The 14,888-nt window shown below is 73.6% G+C and overlaps 1 protein-coding gene across 4 annotated transcripts in view; it reads right to left on the minus strand.

Moving 5' to 3' along the window:
- Positions 1-2,661: 2,661 nt before the first annotated feature.
- Positions 2,662-14,888, minus strand: part of NPR1 (natriuretic peptide receptor 1) — a 42,530-nt gene continuing 30,303 nt past the window's right edge. For 2 of the 4 annotated variants that reach the window (XM_075906950.1, XM_075906951.1), the window contains 10 exons: positions 14,565-14,724; positions 12,119-12,274; positions 11,663-11,831; positions 10,058-10,204; positions 8,225-8,348; positions 6,890-6,958; positions 5,752-5,926; positions 4,600-4,698; positions 4,421-4,512; positions 2,662-3,211 (listed from right to left, as the gene is read on the minus strand). In XM_075906950.1, the coding sequence (XP_075763065.1) occupies positions 3,149-3,211; positions 4,421-4,512; positions 4,600-4,698; positions 5,752-5,926; positions 6,890-6,958; positions 8,225-8,348; positions 10,058-10,204; positions 11,663-11,831; positions 12,119-12,274; positions 14,565-14,724 (1,254 nt within the window). In that variant the 3' untranslated portion in view covers positions 2,662-3,148. Of the gene's footprint in view, positions 3,212-4,420; positions 4,513-4,599; positions 4,699-5,751; positions 5,927-6,889; positions 7,002-8,224; positions 8,349-10,057; positions 10,205-11,662; positions 11,832-12,118; positions 12,275-14,564; positions 14,725-14,888 lie in introns of those variants that run through there. The other 2 variants (XM_075906949.1, XM_075906952.1) reach the window with 2 other exon arrangements.

The raw sequence follows: 14,888 nt of genomic DNA on the forward strand, positions 1-14,888 counted from the left end.
CGCGGACAGGGGCAGGGCCCGGCAGGGCGGGATGGGGGCGCCGACGCGGACAGGGGCAGGGCCCGGCAGGGCGGGATGGGGGGGCCGACGCGGACAGGGGCAGGGCCCGGCAGGGCGGGATGGGGGCGCCGACGCGGACAGGGGCAGGGCCCGGCAGGGCGGGATGGGGGCGCCGACACGGACGGGGGCAGGGCCCGGCAGGGCGGGATGGGGGGGCCGACGCGGACGGGGGCAGGGCCCGGCAGGGCGGGATGGGGGGGCCGACGCGGCCGTGGACGGGGGCAGGGCCCGGCAGGCAGGGGCAGGGGTCCCAGGGCACGCCCACACTGCGGCATCACAAGGCGAGCGCCCACCGTGCCCCCCCGGCTACTGGCCATCTCTCCCGCTCACAGAGGAATTCGCTCATTTCCAAGCAGTGTTTCGGGAGCGATTCGAGAGAGCCTGGCAGCGCAGACACGGCCCTGCTGGGCCCCCGCCATCCAAGCAGCCAGACGGGGTCAGACCAAGGCCCGTCCAGCCGTGTCCGTCCTCCAAGAACAGCCAGTGCCAGGGCCCCACAGGGAGCCACCAAACCCGGGAATCCGAGCGAGCCCTGCCCTGTCGCCCGTTCCCAGCCTCTGGCAAACAGGCCCGGGACACCCTCCCTGCCCCGCCTGGCCAACAGCCATTGACAGACCGAACCTCCACGAATGGATCTAGTTCGTCCCTGAACCCCGGCGAGGAGTTCCACAGGTTGGCTGGGCGTTGTGGGAAGTAAAACTCCCTTTGGTTTGTTTTAAACCTGCTGCCTGTGGAGTCCATTGGGTGCCCCTCGTTCTTGTGTTCTGAGGAGTAAAGAACTCCTGTGTAGTCACCTCCCCACCCCCGGCACGATTTATAGCCCTCTGCCCTCTCCCCGCTCCCTCGTCTCCCCTCGCACGGCAGCCGTTCCAGACCCCTCCTCAGCTTTGGGCCCTTCTCTGAACTTCTTCCAAAGCCGCGAGAGCTTTTGTGAGATGAGGCGACCCCGTCTGCACGCAGCGTTCAAGCTGTGGGCGGCCAGGGAGCTACGGAGCGGCACTGGGATGTTCTCCGTCTTGTCCGAGCCCCGTCTTACCGATTGCTAATACGCTGCCTGCCTGCCGCTGCGCACGAGGGGACGTGTTCAGAGGACTCCGCCGTGACTCCAGGATCTCTCTCTCGGGGGTTTATGGCTCAGCTAGTCCCTCTGATTCTGCATGTGGGGTTGGGATCGTGTTTTCCAATGCGTGTTACTTAACTCTGCATTGATCAGCATTCAAATTCATCTGCCATTGGGCTGCCCTGTCACGTAGTTCGGGGAGATCCTTTTGAAGCTCTTCGGAGTCTGCTTTGCTCTGACCTATCTGGAGCAGTTTGGGACCTGGGAGGAAGTGGAGTTTTGGGGTTCAAGGGGGCTGCATGCAGAGGGGGGCGCTCAGTCCTCGGATGTCACCGGTTCAATGTGACAAAGGGGGGGAGTTTGTTGTTGCAGAGAACAGCCCAGAACTGGAGCCTGGGGTCAGCCGGCCCCTGGTCATGGTCCTGGTGAGGGGAGAACATTGGACGGGGGGAGAGGGAGAGGAGAAGAGGGGCCCAGGCGACCCCGTTAGCTGGGGAGGAGACAATGGCCGGGGGAGGGGCTGTGGCCGGGGGTACCGGGGGCTCTGCTGGGAGACGGGGGCTGAGGGCGGAGCAGGCAGGACTCAGCCGGCTGCAGGGAGGCTGACGTGCGGGCGGAGGCCCCGGCCGACTGGCCTGAGGGATCCGTTGCTGCGCCCAAAGCTCCATAGACCCCCTGTCCTGTGCTGGCCGGAGTCGCTCTGGGCTGGGGAACAGGCTGCGCTAGGCCCGCTGGGAGGGGAGGCCCTGGGGGCCAGAGGGAGGGGACCCCCGAGGGGGCTCACAGCAGGGGCAGGCGGCTGGAGGCCATGAGAGGTGCAGTCCCGGAGGCGGAGGGGCGGACCCCCCAGGGGAGAGGGGCCCCCCGAGAGTGGGTCACTGCACTGGAGTGGGCTCCCTGAGACGGGGGTGCCGCACTGGAGAGGGGGTCTTGCCCCGGGGGTTTCCGGCCAGGGGCCGTGACAGCATCGCCTGCCCATGGTGCCCCCGCACCGTTTACCCTTCTCCAGATCATTTACCCAGCGGTCGAATGCGACGGGTGCCAGGACGGACCCTGGGGGACCCCGTTAACTACCCCTCTGCACTGGGAAAACGACCCTTCCTTCCGCCCCGTTTCCTGCCTTGTGACCCGTTCTCAGTCCATGGAAGGACCTTCCCTCGTACCCCATCCTCGAGAGGGAGGGTGGCCCCTCCTAGCAGCCCGTGGCCCAGAGGACAGAGGGACCGGCTCAGCCAGCCTGGGGGCAAGGGAAGCCACGGAGCTGGGTCTGTCGAGTGCAACCAGCCAGCTCCCCTGGGCCTGGCAGACACCCAGGGCTCCAGCCGTGCCCGGGGGGCCGGAGCCAGGGAACCCCAGGGGCGCACCTCAAAGTGCTGCAAAGGACAGGCTGCTGTAGGGGTGAGAGATGCTGGGGCTGGGGGGCTGGGCCGCAGTTCCCCCCAGGATCCCAACTGGACCCCTGTCCATGCAGCCCCCCCCGCCCAGAGCGCCCCGCAAGCCCCCTGCTCCCGGAACAGGCACCCCAGGGGGCTGGCCCGAGGGAGTCGTCACTGCGGGCGATATACACAGGCTTTATTACAAACCAGAGAGCTGCGATGAGGGGCCACAATGCCCCCCCCGTGAGCCCCCGTGTGGGGGAGGGGCAATGCCCCCCGTGAGCCCCCGTGTGGGGGAGGGGCAATGCCCACCCCCGTGAGCCCCCCGTGTGGGGGAGGGGCAATGCCCACCCCCGTGAGCTCCCCCACTGTGGGAGGGGGCAGCCCCAGCTCCTGCCCTGGCCTGTGGCTCCCTCCCACCCGTGGGGCCCCAGGCTTGCTGGGGTGGGATGTGACTCTGGGTCAGGGGTGGCGAGAGGGGACCGGCCAGTGGTTCAGCTCAGGACTCCTGGTGAGCCCCAGGCCAGGGCGCTGCTGCAGGGGCACCCCCAGCGCTCAGTCCAAGTGGCTTGGCGGCAGAGGGGGGCGCTAGGAGCCCGCGTGTGGCCGGGCCGGAGGAGGCGGAACAGGAGAGTCCAGCGGCGGGGGCAGGTCAGCCCCGCGTGCTGCTCACGCGCTCGCCCAGCAGCCAGTACGTCCGCATCTTGCCCTTGCCCTGCGGGAGGAGAACAAGCTCAGCGAGGCCTCGGGTGCTCCCCACAGGCAGGGCCCCGGGCAGGCGGGGCTGGGCTGGGGGTGCAGGCTGGGTGCAGGCTGGGCTGGGGGTAAAGGCAGGGCAAGGGGTACAGGCGGGGCTGGGCTGGGGGTGCAGGCAGGGCTGGGGGTGCAGGCGGGGCTGGGGGTGCAGGCGGGGCTGGGCTGGGGGTGCAGGCAGGGCTGGGGGTGCAGGCGGGGCTGGGGATACAGGCTGGGCTGGGGGTACAGGCGGGGCTGAGGATACAGGCTGGGCTGGGGGTGCAGGCTGGGCTGGGGGTGCAGACGGGGCTGGGGATACAGGCTGGGCTGACTGGGGGTGCAGGCAGGGCTGGGGGTGCAGGTGGGGCTGGGGATACAGGCTGGGCTGGGGGTGCAGACGGGGCTGGGGGTGCAGGCGGGGCGGGGCTGGGCTGGGGGTGCAGGTGGGGCTGGGGGTGCAGGCGGGGCGGGGCTGGGGGAACAGGCGGGGCTGAGGGTACAGGCGGGGCTGGGCTGGGGGTGCAGGCTGGGTGCAGGCTGGGCTGGGGGTAAAGGCGGGGCTAGGGGTACAGGCGGGGCTAGCAGGTGCAGGCGGGGCTGGGCTGGGGGTGCAGGCTGGGCTGGGGGTGCAGGCGGGGCTGGGGGTGCAGGCGGGGCTGGGGATACAGGCTGGGCTGGGCTGGGGGTGCAGGCAGGGCTGGGGGTGCAGGCGGGGCTGGGGGTGCAGGCGGGGCTGGGGATACAGGCTGGGCTGGGCTGGGGGTGCAGGCAGGGCTGGGGGTGCAGGCGGGGCTGGGGGTACAGGCGGGGCTGGGGGTACAGGCGGGGCTGAGGATACAGGCTGGGCTGGGGGTGCAGGCGGGGCTGGGGGTGCAGACGGGGCTGGGGGTACAGGCGGGGCTGGGGGTGCAGGCGGGGCGGGGCTGGGGGTGCAGGCGGGGCTGGGCTGGGGGTACAGGCGGGGCTGGGGGTGCAGGCGGGGCTGGGGGTGCAGGCTGGGCGGGGCTGGGGGTACAGGCGGGGCTGGGGGTACAGGCTGGACAACGCCCATGCTGGGGACGTGGGGCGGGGCAGGCCAAGGGGGAAGGGCAGCCGTGCCCGGGGGGGCAGCCAGCAGCGTGCAGGCCGAGGTCTCCAGGGCGACATCGCCAGAGGTGGGGCGCCGGGGGGGGGGGCCATGCGCCGTCACCTTCATCTCCACGTCCCCGCGCAGCTCCAGCTCGAAGCAGCCGACCTCCTCCAGGGCGCTCTTGGTGGCCGACGACAGGTGGATCTTCAGGGCTGGAACCAGACACGGGGCCGTGGGTGTTGTGGGGACCCCGCCCCACAGGGAGCCCCGCTCCCCATTCGCCGGCCCGGCCCCTTTACCTTCCCCGTTGGATTCCATCCGGGAGGCCGTGTTCACCGTGTCCCCAAAGAGGCAGTAACGAGGCATCTTCAGCCCGACCACCCCAGCGCAGACCGGGCCTGGGACAGGAGGCACAGAGAGCATCAGGCACCGCCCCACAACTGCACCCAGGCTCGCCTGGCCCCCTGCCCCCCTAGAACTCCCCCTCTCCTGCCCAGACCCCACACGCTCCAACAAACCAGTCAGCAGCCACCAGGGGGGCAGGGAAGGTCAGGTCACCGATGTCCCTTCGGATCGTTCCCATCCAGGTGCGGAATAAATTGTATGTGCACCAAGGCATGGGGGAATGTGCACCACCCACAGAAACCCAAACCTAGCTGGGGGCTGGGCTGCCTTGGAATCTCGCTGAGGGCAGCCACACAAGCGCCCGGGCAACACCAAAGGTCTCCCAGCCAGCTAGTGATGGAGCCAGGAATGGAACCCAGGAGTCCTGGCTCCCCACCCCCCTGCTCTATCCATTGGGGTCTGCTCCCCTTTGGGACCCGGGAGAGAACCCAGGAGTCCTGGCTCCCCACCCCCCTGCTCTACCCATTAGGGTCTGCTCCCCTTCGGGACCTGGGAGAGAACCCAGCCCCCTGGCTCCCCCCCCCCGCTCTACCCATTGGGGTCTGCTCCCCTTCGGGACCCGGGAGAGAACCCAGCCCCCTGGCTTCCCCCCCCCGCTCTACCCATTGGGGTCTGCTCCCCTTCGGGACCTGGGAGAGAACCCAGCCCCCTGGCTCCCCACCCCCCCCGCTCTACCCATTGGGGTCTGCTCCCCTTCGGGACCCGGGAGAGAACCCAGCCTCCTGGCTCCCCCCCCCCCGCTCTACCCATTGGGGTCTGCTCCCCTTCGGGACCCGGGAGAGAACCCAGGAGTCCTGGCTCCCCACCCCCCTGCTCTACCCATTGGGGTCTGCTCCCCTTCGGGACCTGGGAGAGAACCCAGCCCCCTGGCTCCCCACCCCCCTGCTCTACCCATTGGGGTCTGCTCCCCTTCGGGACCCGGGAGAGAACCCAGCCCCCTGGCTCCCCGTCCGTTTAGGGTCAGAGCACGACAGGTCCTTGGCACGGCTGCTGTCCCGTGGGGGGGCGGCCTCCGCCCAGGGCCCCCCACCGGCCCCGGGGCTCACCGCTGTGGATGCCGACGCGCAGCTTGAGCTGCTGGTCGGGCCGGTGGCGGATCCGGAAGGTGCGCACGGCGTCGAGCAAGGCCAGGGACATGCGGGCCACCTCGCAGGCGTGCAGCTTGCCGTTGCGCACGGGCAGCCCCGACACCACCATGTAGGCGTCACCGATCGTCTCCACCTGGGGGGAGCACCGCCCTGGTTGCAGGCACCGTCCCCCTCCGCTCACTGCAGGCCTTGGGCGGCCTGAGCCCAGAGCAGAATGGGGGGTGCCCCTCCACAGTCTGTGTGCGCCCGTGCCCTTGCACGTGTGCCCACGCTCTTGCACGTGTGCATTCCCTTGCACGTGTGCCCACGCTCTTGCACGTGTGCATTCCCTTGCACGTGTGCCCACACTCTTGCACGTGTGCATTCCCTTGTACGTGTGCCCACGCTCTTGCACCCTTGCACATGAGTGTGCCCTTGCACGTGTGCCCACACCCTGGCATGTGTGCATTCCCTTGCATGTGCCCTTGCACAAGTGTGCACCCCTTGCATTTGTGTGCATGCCCTTGTACATGTGGGGTGGGGGGCTGGACTCGATGACCTCTCGAGGTCCCTTCCAGTCCTATTATTCTATGATTCTATGATTCTATGTGCACACTCCCTCGCACGTGTACATGTGCCCTTGCACGTGTGCCCGGACCCTTGTGTGTATGCACATGCCTCTGCCCAGGCATGTTCAGCTGGCCAGGAGCCTCAGGCATTGCACTCTGCTAACACCCATCCTCCGGCCTCGGGCCACGAGCTGCGTCTGCTGACCGGCTCCGGAGGAAACTTGCCCTTAGCCCCAGAATTGCCCCGTCCTCCCGGTGCCCGGAGCCTGGAGCCTGGGCCAGGCCGCTCCCCCGTTCCCGGGCTCGGCATGGAGAGCGAGAGAGCTCCGGAGGCCGACAGAGGGAGGTGGCCGTAGGGCGGAGCCGAGCGCGGAGCTGAAGGGCTGGCAGGGCAGGTCCGGCCGGCAGAGTCTGGGGGCGTTTCACGGCCGGGCCGACCCAGCCCAGCGGCGTCTCCCCGGGCCGGGGGCCAGGCGCTGTCCGGGGCAGGGAGCCGGCCTGTGTCCGTCCCAGGCCAGGCAGCAGCCAGACCCCCCGGCCCAGCTCACCTTGTAGACGTCGAAGTTGTCGATGATGGCGTCGAAGCAGGTGTACAGGTCGTTCAGCAACGTCACAACCTGCAAGGCAGCGGCCGGGGTGAGCGGCCAGGGGCCGGCCTGGCTGGACCCCCCGCCCGGGCAGTGAGTGCTCCCGCCTCTCCTGCCCCAGCCCCGGGGCCCCTGCTCCCTCCACCCCGCCCCCGCTACCTGCATGGGGGGCCGCTCTCACCCCGCCCCCGCTACCTGCATGGGGGGCCGCTCTCACCCCGCCCCCGCTACCTGCATGGGGGGGCCGCTCTAACCCCGCCCCCGCTACCTGCATGGGGGGCCGCTCTCACCCCGCCCCCGCTACCTGCATGGGGGGCCGCTCTCAACCCGCCCCCGCTACCTGCATGGGGGGCCGCTCTCACCCCGCCCCCGCTACCTGCATGGGGGGCCGCTCTCACCCCGCCCCCGCTACCTGCATGGGGGGGCCGCTCTCACCCCGCCCCCGCTACCTGCATGGGGGGGCCGCTCTAACCCCGCCCCCGCTACCTGCATGGGGGGCCGCTCTCACCCCGCCCCCGCTACCTGCATGGGGGGCCGCTCTCACCCCGCCCCCGCTACCTGCATGGGGGGCCCGCTCTCACCCCGCCCCCGCTACCTGTATGGGGGGCCGCTCTCACCCCGCCCCCGCTACCTGCATGGGGGGGCCGCTCTCACCCCGCGCCCGCTACCTGCATGGGGGGCCGCTCTCACCCCGCCCCCGCTACCTGCATGGGGGGGCCGCTCTCACCCCGCCCCCGCTACCTGCATGGGGGGGCCGCTCTCACCCCGCCCCCGCTACCTGCATGGGGAGCCGCTCTCACCCCGCCCCCGCTACCTGCATGGGGGGGTCGCTCTCACCCCGCCCCCGCTACCTGTATGGGGGGGGCCGCTCTCACCCCGCCCCCGCTACCTGCATGGGGGGGGTCGCTCTCACCCCGCCCCCGCTACCTGTATGGGGGGGGCCGCTCTCACCCCGCCCCCGCTACCTGTATGGGGGGGGCCGCTCTCACCCCGCCCCCGCTACCTGCATGGGGGGGGCCGCTCTCACCCCGCCCCCGCTACCTGCATGGGGAGCCGCTCTCACCCCGCCCCCGCTACCTGCATGGGGGGGGCCGCTCTCAACCCGCCCCCGCTACCTGCATGGGGAGCCGCTCTCACCCCGCCCCCGCTACCTGCATGGGGGGCCGCTCTCACCCCGCCCCCGCTACCTGCATGGGGGGGCCGCTCTCACCCCGCCCCCGCTACCTGCATGGGGGGCCGCTCTCACCCCGCCCCCGCTACCTGCATGGGGGGCCGCTCTCACCCCGCCCCCGCTACCTGCATGGGGGTGCTCTCCGCAGACAGGGCCGTGAACCCCACGATGTCGCTGAAGTAGATGGTGACGCTGTCGAAGGCCTCGGCCTGCACCGTCTCCCCGCGCTTCAGCTGCTCCGCCACGGAGCTGGAGACAGGAAGAGGGGGTGGGTGAGAGGAGCGGCAGGAGTGGGGGGACCCCAGGGGCCAGGAGGGAGCAGGGGGCTGAGGAGCAGGGGGACCCCGGGGGCCGGGGGAGCAGGGGGCTGAGGAGTGGGGGGACCCCAGAGGGAGCAGGGGGCCAAGGAGTGGGGGGATCCCAGGGGGAACAGGGCCGAGGGGCGGGGGGACCCCAGGGGCCGGGGGGAGCAGGGGGCCGAGGGGCGGGGGGACCCCAGGGGGAGCAGAGCCGAGGGGCGGGGGAACCCCGGGGGGAGCAGGGCCGAGGGGCGGGGGGACCCCATGGGGAGCAGGGGGCCAAGGGGCGGGGGACCCCGGGGGGAGCAGGGCTGAGGGGACCCCGGGGGGAGCAGGGCCGAGGAGCGAGGGACCCCAGGGGGAGCAGGGCCGAGGGGCGGAGGACCCCGGGGGGAGCAGGGCCGAGGGGCGGGGGGACCCCAGGGGGAGCAGGGCCGAGGGGCGGAGGACCCCGGGGGGAGCAGGGGCCGAGGGGCGGAGGACCCCGGGGGGAGCAGGGCCGAGGGGCGGGGGACCCCAGGGGGAGCAGGGGGCCAAGGGGCGGGGGGACCCCGGGGGGAGCAGGGCCGAGGAGCGGGAGACCCCAGGGGGAGCAGGGGCCGAGGGGCGGAGGACCCCGGGGGGAGCAGGGCCGAGGGGCGGGGGACCCCAGGGGGAGCAGGGGGCCAAGGGGCGGGGGGACCCCAGGGGGAGCAGGGCCGAGGGGCGGGGGACCCCAGGGGGAGCAGGGCCGAGGGGCAGGGGACCCCGGGGGGAGCAGGGCCGAGGAGCGAGGGACCCCAGGGGGAGCAGGGGGAGCAGGGCCGAGGGGCGGGGGACCCCAGGGGGAGCAGGGCCGAGGGGCAGGGGACCCCGGGGGGAGCAGGGCCGAGGGGCGAGGGACCCCAGGGGGAGCAGGGGCCGAGGGGCAGGGGACCCCGGGGGGAGCAGGGCCGAGGAGCGGGGGACCCCAGGGGGAGCAGGGCCGAGGGGCGGGGGACCCCGGGGGGAGCAGGGCCGAGGGGCGGGAGACCCCAGGGGGAGCAGGGCCGAGGGGCGGGGGACCCCGGGGGGAGCAGGGCCGAGGGGCGGGAGACCCCAGGGGGAGCAGGGCCGAGGGGCGGGGGGACCCCAGGGGGAGCAGGGCCGAGGAGCGGGGGACCCCAGGGGGAGCAGGGCCGAGGGGCGGGGGACCCCGGGGGGAGCAGGGCCGAGGGGCGGGGGGATCGGGCTGAGCCCGGCAGGTGCGGGGGGGCAGCCGAGGGGCGCCCGTGGGGCCGAGGGGCGGGGGGACCCCGGGGGGAGCAGGGCCGAGGAGCGGGGGACCCCGGGGGGAGCAGGGGCCGAGGGGCGGGGGACCCCAGGGGGAGCAGGGCCGAGGGGCGGGGGACCCCGGGGGGAGCAGGGGCCGAGGGGCGGGGGACCCCGGGGGGAGCAGGGCCGAGGGGCAGGGGACCCCGGGGGGAGCAGGGCTGAGGAGCGAGGGACCCCGGGGGGAGCAGGGGCCGAGGGGCAGGGGACCCCGGGGGGAGCAGGGGCCGAGGGGCGGGGGACCCCGGGGGGAGCAGGGCCGAGGGGCAGGGGACCCCGGGGGGAGCAGGGCCGAGGGGCGGGGGGATCGGGCTGAGCCCGGCAGGTGCGGGGGGGCAGCCGAGGGGCGCCCGTGGGGCCGGCACTCACTGGGGCAGGATCTGGTAGAGCAGGGCCTCGGCTTTGCGCTTCTCCTCCAGGTAGGCCTGGGTCCGCTCCTCCACCAGCTCCTCCAGGTTGTTGGCGTACTGCTCCATGCGCGTCAGCAGGTTGTCCAGGATGTTGCTGCTGTTCTCCCTGCAAGGACGCCGTGAGGACGCCGCCCGGGGGGCCCTGCCCTGCCCCCCCCAGCCGGCTCAGCCCCCCAGGCGCTGTGGGGCCCGGCCAGGGATGCCATAGAGCAACCAGGCCAGGAGGGGGAGGATGCGGCAGATTTGAGGGGCCTCGTGACATGGGGAGGCGTTGCCCTTGGGCTGGGGCGGGGGGGGACGTGATGAGAGCTGGAGGGGCTGGGTAGATGGGGAAGCGTTTTAGAGGGCTGGGGAGGTTGGGGGCCAGAGGGGCTGGGGGGCTTGGGACAGACATGGAGGGACATGACAGGAGACTGGGGAGGTTGGATGGCCCAGGACAGACGGTGGGGGGGGACATGGCGGGGGAACAGGGGACCGGGGAGGCGGGGGGGACATGGCGGGGGAACAGGGTACCTGGGAGGTTGGGGGGGCCGGGACGGACGGGGGGGACATGGCGGGGGAACAGGGGACCCGGGAGGCGGGGGGGCCGGGACAGGCGGGGGGGACACGGTGGGGGAACAGGGGACCGGGGAGGGGGGCTGGGACAGGCGGGGGGGGACACGGTGGGGGAACAGGGGACCGGGGGGGGGGCTGGGACAGGCGGGGGGGGACACGGCGGGGGAACAGGGGACCGGGGAGGGGGAGCCGGGACAGACGGGGGGCACAGGGTGGGGGAACCGGGGACCCGGGAGGGGGACAGGGCGGGGGAACCGGGGACGAGGGAGGGGGACAGGGCGGGGGAACAGGGGGCTGGGGGGGGACATGGCAGGGGAACAGGGGGCTGGGACAGACGGGGGACGGGGGGGAACAGGGTACCCGGGAGGGGGGGCCAGGACAGACAGGGGGGCCAGGGCGGGGGAACCGGGGACCCGGGGGGGGCCAGGACAGACAGGGGGCCAGGGCAGGGGAACCGGGGACCCGGGGGGGGGCCAGGACAGACAGGGGGGCCAGGGCGGGGGATCCGGGGACCCGGGAGGGGGGCCAGGACAGACAGGGGGGCCAGGGCGGGGGATCCGGGGACCCGGGAGGGGGGCCAGGACAGACGGGGGGCCAGGGCAAGGGAACCGGGGACCCGGGAGGGGGGGCCAGGACAGACGGGGGGACGGAGGGGAACCGGGGACCCGGGAGGGGGGGCCAGGACAGACGGGGGGACGGAGGGGAACCGGGGACCCGGGGAGGGCCAGGACAGACGGGGGGCCAGGGCGGGGGAACCGGGGACCCGGGGGGGGCCAGGACAGACGGGGGGCCAGGGCGGGGGAACCGGGGACCCGGGGGGGGCCAGGACAGACGGGGGGCCAGGGCGGGGGAACCGGGGACCCGGGGAGGGCCAGGACAGACGGGGGGCCAGGGCGGGGGAACCGGGGACCCGGGGGGGGCCAGGACAGACGGGGGGCCAGGGCGGGGGAACCGGGGACCCGGGGGGGGCCAGGACAGACGGGGGGCCAGGGCGGGGCCGGGCGCTCGCCTGTTGAACTTGCGGAGCAGGATCTTGATGTGGTTGAAGTCGGGCCGCTCCTGCGCGTCCTCGGCCCAGCAGTGCTGCATGAGCAGCCCCAGCTCCTCGATGTGGCAGGCCAGGCTCACGGAGGGCCGGAAGGGGGGGCGCTCGGCGCTCTTCACCCGCTCGATGATCTCTGCGCGGGGGCGGGGGTGAGCAGCAGGCCCAGGCCCACGTAGCTGCCCCGCGGTGCCCCCCAGGGGCCAGGGCTGGGACCCCCAGGCCTGCGTCATCCCTGCCCTGCTGGCTTGAGCCCCGGGGGCCCCCCAATGTGCCCACAAGACGGGCTCCCCGGGGGCCGAGCCCAGAAAGGATCCAGGTCCGGCCCCACGGAGACGCCTCTCCCAGCACACGGCCCCGGGGGGGGGTCACCCGCTCTCCCAGGGCCCCAGCCCCCCACGCAGGGCTCACTGCCCCCCTCACCTTTGGGGCTCAGGTCCAGCCCCTCCACGTAGAAGACCCCGTTGCGCAGGGCGATCTCCTGCAGGATGATCCCAAAGCTGTACACGTCGCCCTTCTGCGTGCCCTGGGCCAGGGGAACCTCCATGCGCAGCAGCTCGGGCGCCGTCCACAGCTTCTCTGCGGGGTGGGGGGCAGGGTCAGCTGGGCAGGGGGCGCCGGGCTGAGCCCAGGGACAGGAGGGCAGAGGGTGGGGGGCAGGGTCAGTGGGACAGGGGGCGCCGGGCTGAGCCCAGGGACAGGAGGGCAGAGGGTGGGGGGCAGGGTCAGTGGGACAGGGGGCGCCGGGCTGAGCCCAGGGACAGGAGGGCAGGGGGTGGGGGGCAGGGTCAGTGGGACAGGGGGCGCCGGGCTGAGCCCAGGGACAGGAGGGCAGAGGGTGGGGGGCAGGGTCAGTGGGACAGGGGGCGCCGGGCTGAGCCCAGGGACAGGAGGGCAGAGGGTGGGGGGCAGGGTCAGTGGGACAGGGGGCGCCGGGCTGAGCCCAGGGACAGGAGGGCAGAGGGTGGGGGGCAGGGTCAGTGGGACAGGGGGCACCGGGCTGAGCCCAGGGACAGGAGGGCAGAGGGTGGGGGGCAGGGTCAGTGGGACAGGGGGCGCCGGGCTGAGCCCAGGGACAGGAGGGCAGGGGGTGGGGGGCAGGGTCAGTGGGACAGGGGGCGCCGGGCTGAGCCCAGGGACAGGAGGGCAGAGGGTGGGGGGCAGGGTCAGTGGGACAGGGGGCGCCGGGCTGAGCCCAGGGACAGGAGGGCAGGGGGTGGGGGGCAGGGTCAGTGGGACAGGGGGCGCCGGGCTGAGCCCAGGGACAGGAGGGCAGGGGGTGGGGGGCAGGGTCAGTGGGACAGGGGGCGCCGGGCTGAGCCCAGGGACAGGAGGGCAGGGGGTGGGGGGCAGGGTCAGTGGGACAGGGGGCGCCGGGCTGAGCCCAGGGACAGGAGGGCAGGGGGTGGGGGGCAGGGTCAGTGGGACAGGGGGCGCCGGGCTGAGCCCAGGGACAGGAGGGCAGGGGGTGGGGGGCAGGGTCAGTGGGACAGGGGGCGCCGGGCTGAGCCCAGGGACAGGAGGGCAGAGGGTGGGGGGCAGGGTCAGTGGGACAGGGGGCGCCGGGCTGAGCCCAGGGACAGGAGGGCAGGGGGTGGGGGGCAGGGTCAGTGGGACAGGGGGCGCCGGGCTGAGCCCAGGGACAGGAGGGCAGGGGGTGGGGGGCAGGGTCAGTGGGACAGGGGGCGCCGGGCTGAGCCCAGGGACAGGAGGGCAGGGGGTGGGGGGCAGGGTCAGTGGGACAGGGGGCGCCGGGCTGAGCCCAGGGACAGGAGGGCAGGGGGTGGGGGGCAGGGTCAGTGGGACAGGGGGCGCCGGGCTGAGCCCAGGGACAGGAGGGCAGAGGGTGGGGGGCAGGGTCAGTGGGACAGGGGGCGCCGGGCTGAGCCCAGGGACAGGAGGGCAGGGGGTGGGGGGCAGGGTCAGTGGGACAGGGGGCGCCGGGCTGAGCCCAGGGACAGGAGGGCAGGGGGTGGGGGGCAGGGTCAGTGGGACAGGGGGCGCCGGGCTGAGCCCAGGGACAGGAGGGCAGGGGGTGGGGGGCAGGGTCAGTGGGACAGGGGGCGCCGGGCTGAGCCCAGGGACAGGAGGGCAGGGGGTGGGGGGCAGGGTCAGTGGGACAGGGGGCGCCGGGCTGAGCCCAGGGACAGGAGGGCAGAGGGTGGGGGGCAGGGTCAGTGGGACAGGGGGCGCCGGGCTGAGCCCAGGGACAGGAGGGCAGGGGGTGGGGGGCAGGGTCAGTGGGACAGGGGGCGCCGGGCTGAGCCCAGGGACAGGAGGGCAGGGGGTGGGGGGCAGGGTCAGTGGGACAGGGGGCGCCGGGCTGAGCCCAGGGACAGGAGGGCAGGGGGTGGGGGGCAGGGTCAGTGGGACAGGGGGCGCCGGGCTGAGCCCAGGGACAGGAGGGCAGGGGGTGGGGGGCAGGGTCAGTGGGACAGGGTCGGCCCAGGGACAGGAGGGCAGGGGGTGGGGGGCAGGGTCAGGGGGGCAGGGTCGGCCCAGGGGCAGGAGGGGCACGACCAGGCTGGCATGGCTGCCCTGCTGCATTCTGGGCACCCGCCTGGGCCCTCCAGCCAGCCTGGGCGAGGGAGGGCCTGGCTCCGAGCTGCAGGGCCACCCCCCAGCCCAGGGGCAGCCCCCGACGTGGCCTGGAGCCCGCGCTGGTCACGTGTCCGAGGGAGAGCCCCGCCGGCTGGTCCCATTGCTGGGGTTGGCCTGGTGGGGGATGGGGGGTCATGGCACAGCCTGGAAAGGGGCTCTGGGATGGGGGGCCAGTGAGGGCCGGGGGGACCGGGGCAGCCGGGGCTGGACCTGGGGGGCTGCGGCCGAGGGCCGCGTGAGCCGGGCACAGCCGGGCCTGGGGGCTCACTGGCGAAGAGCGCGTGGGACTCGTCGGCGTCGGGGGCCGCGCGGAAGCTCTCCAGCCCGTAGTCCGTGATCTTGAGCACGAAGCGACTGTCCACCACGCAGTTGGAGGACTTGAGGTTGCCGTGGGAGACGATCACCCCGTTGTGCAGGAACAGCATCCCCTGGGGCACAGCAGCGCAAAGGGGGAGGCCTCAGCCCGGGGCCTTCTGCAGCGAGGGCCGGACCCCAGGCAGGCCTGGCCAGGGAGCAGCGGGGGCCGCAGAGCGCGGGACGCCGGGGGGTCGGATGCGCTCTCTTCGCTTGCTCTGTCCCACGCGATTGCTAC

This window comes from Pelodiscus sinensis, chromosome 24 (assembly GCF_049634645.1).
Source record: "Pelodiscus sinensis isolate JC-2024 chromosome 24, ASM4963464v1, whole genome shotgun sequence".
NCBI lineage: Eukaryota > Metazoa > Chordata > Testudines > Trionychidae > Pelodiscus > Pelodiscus sinensis.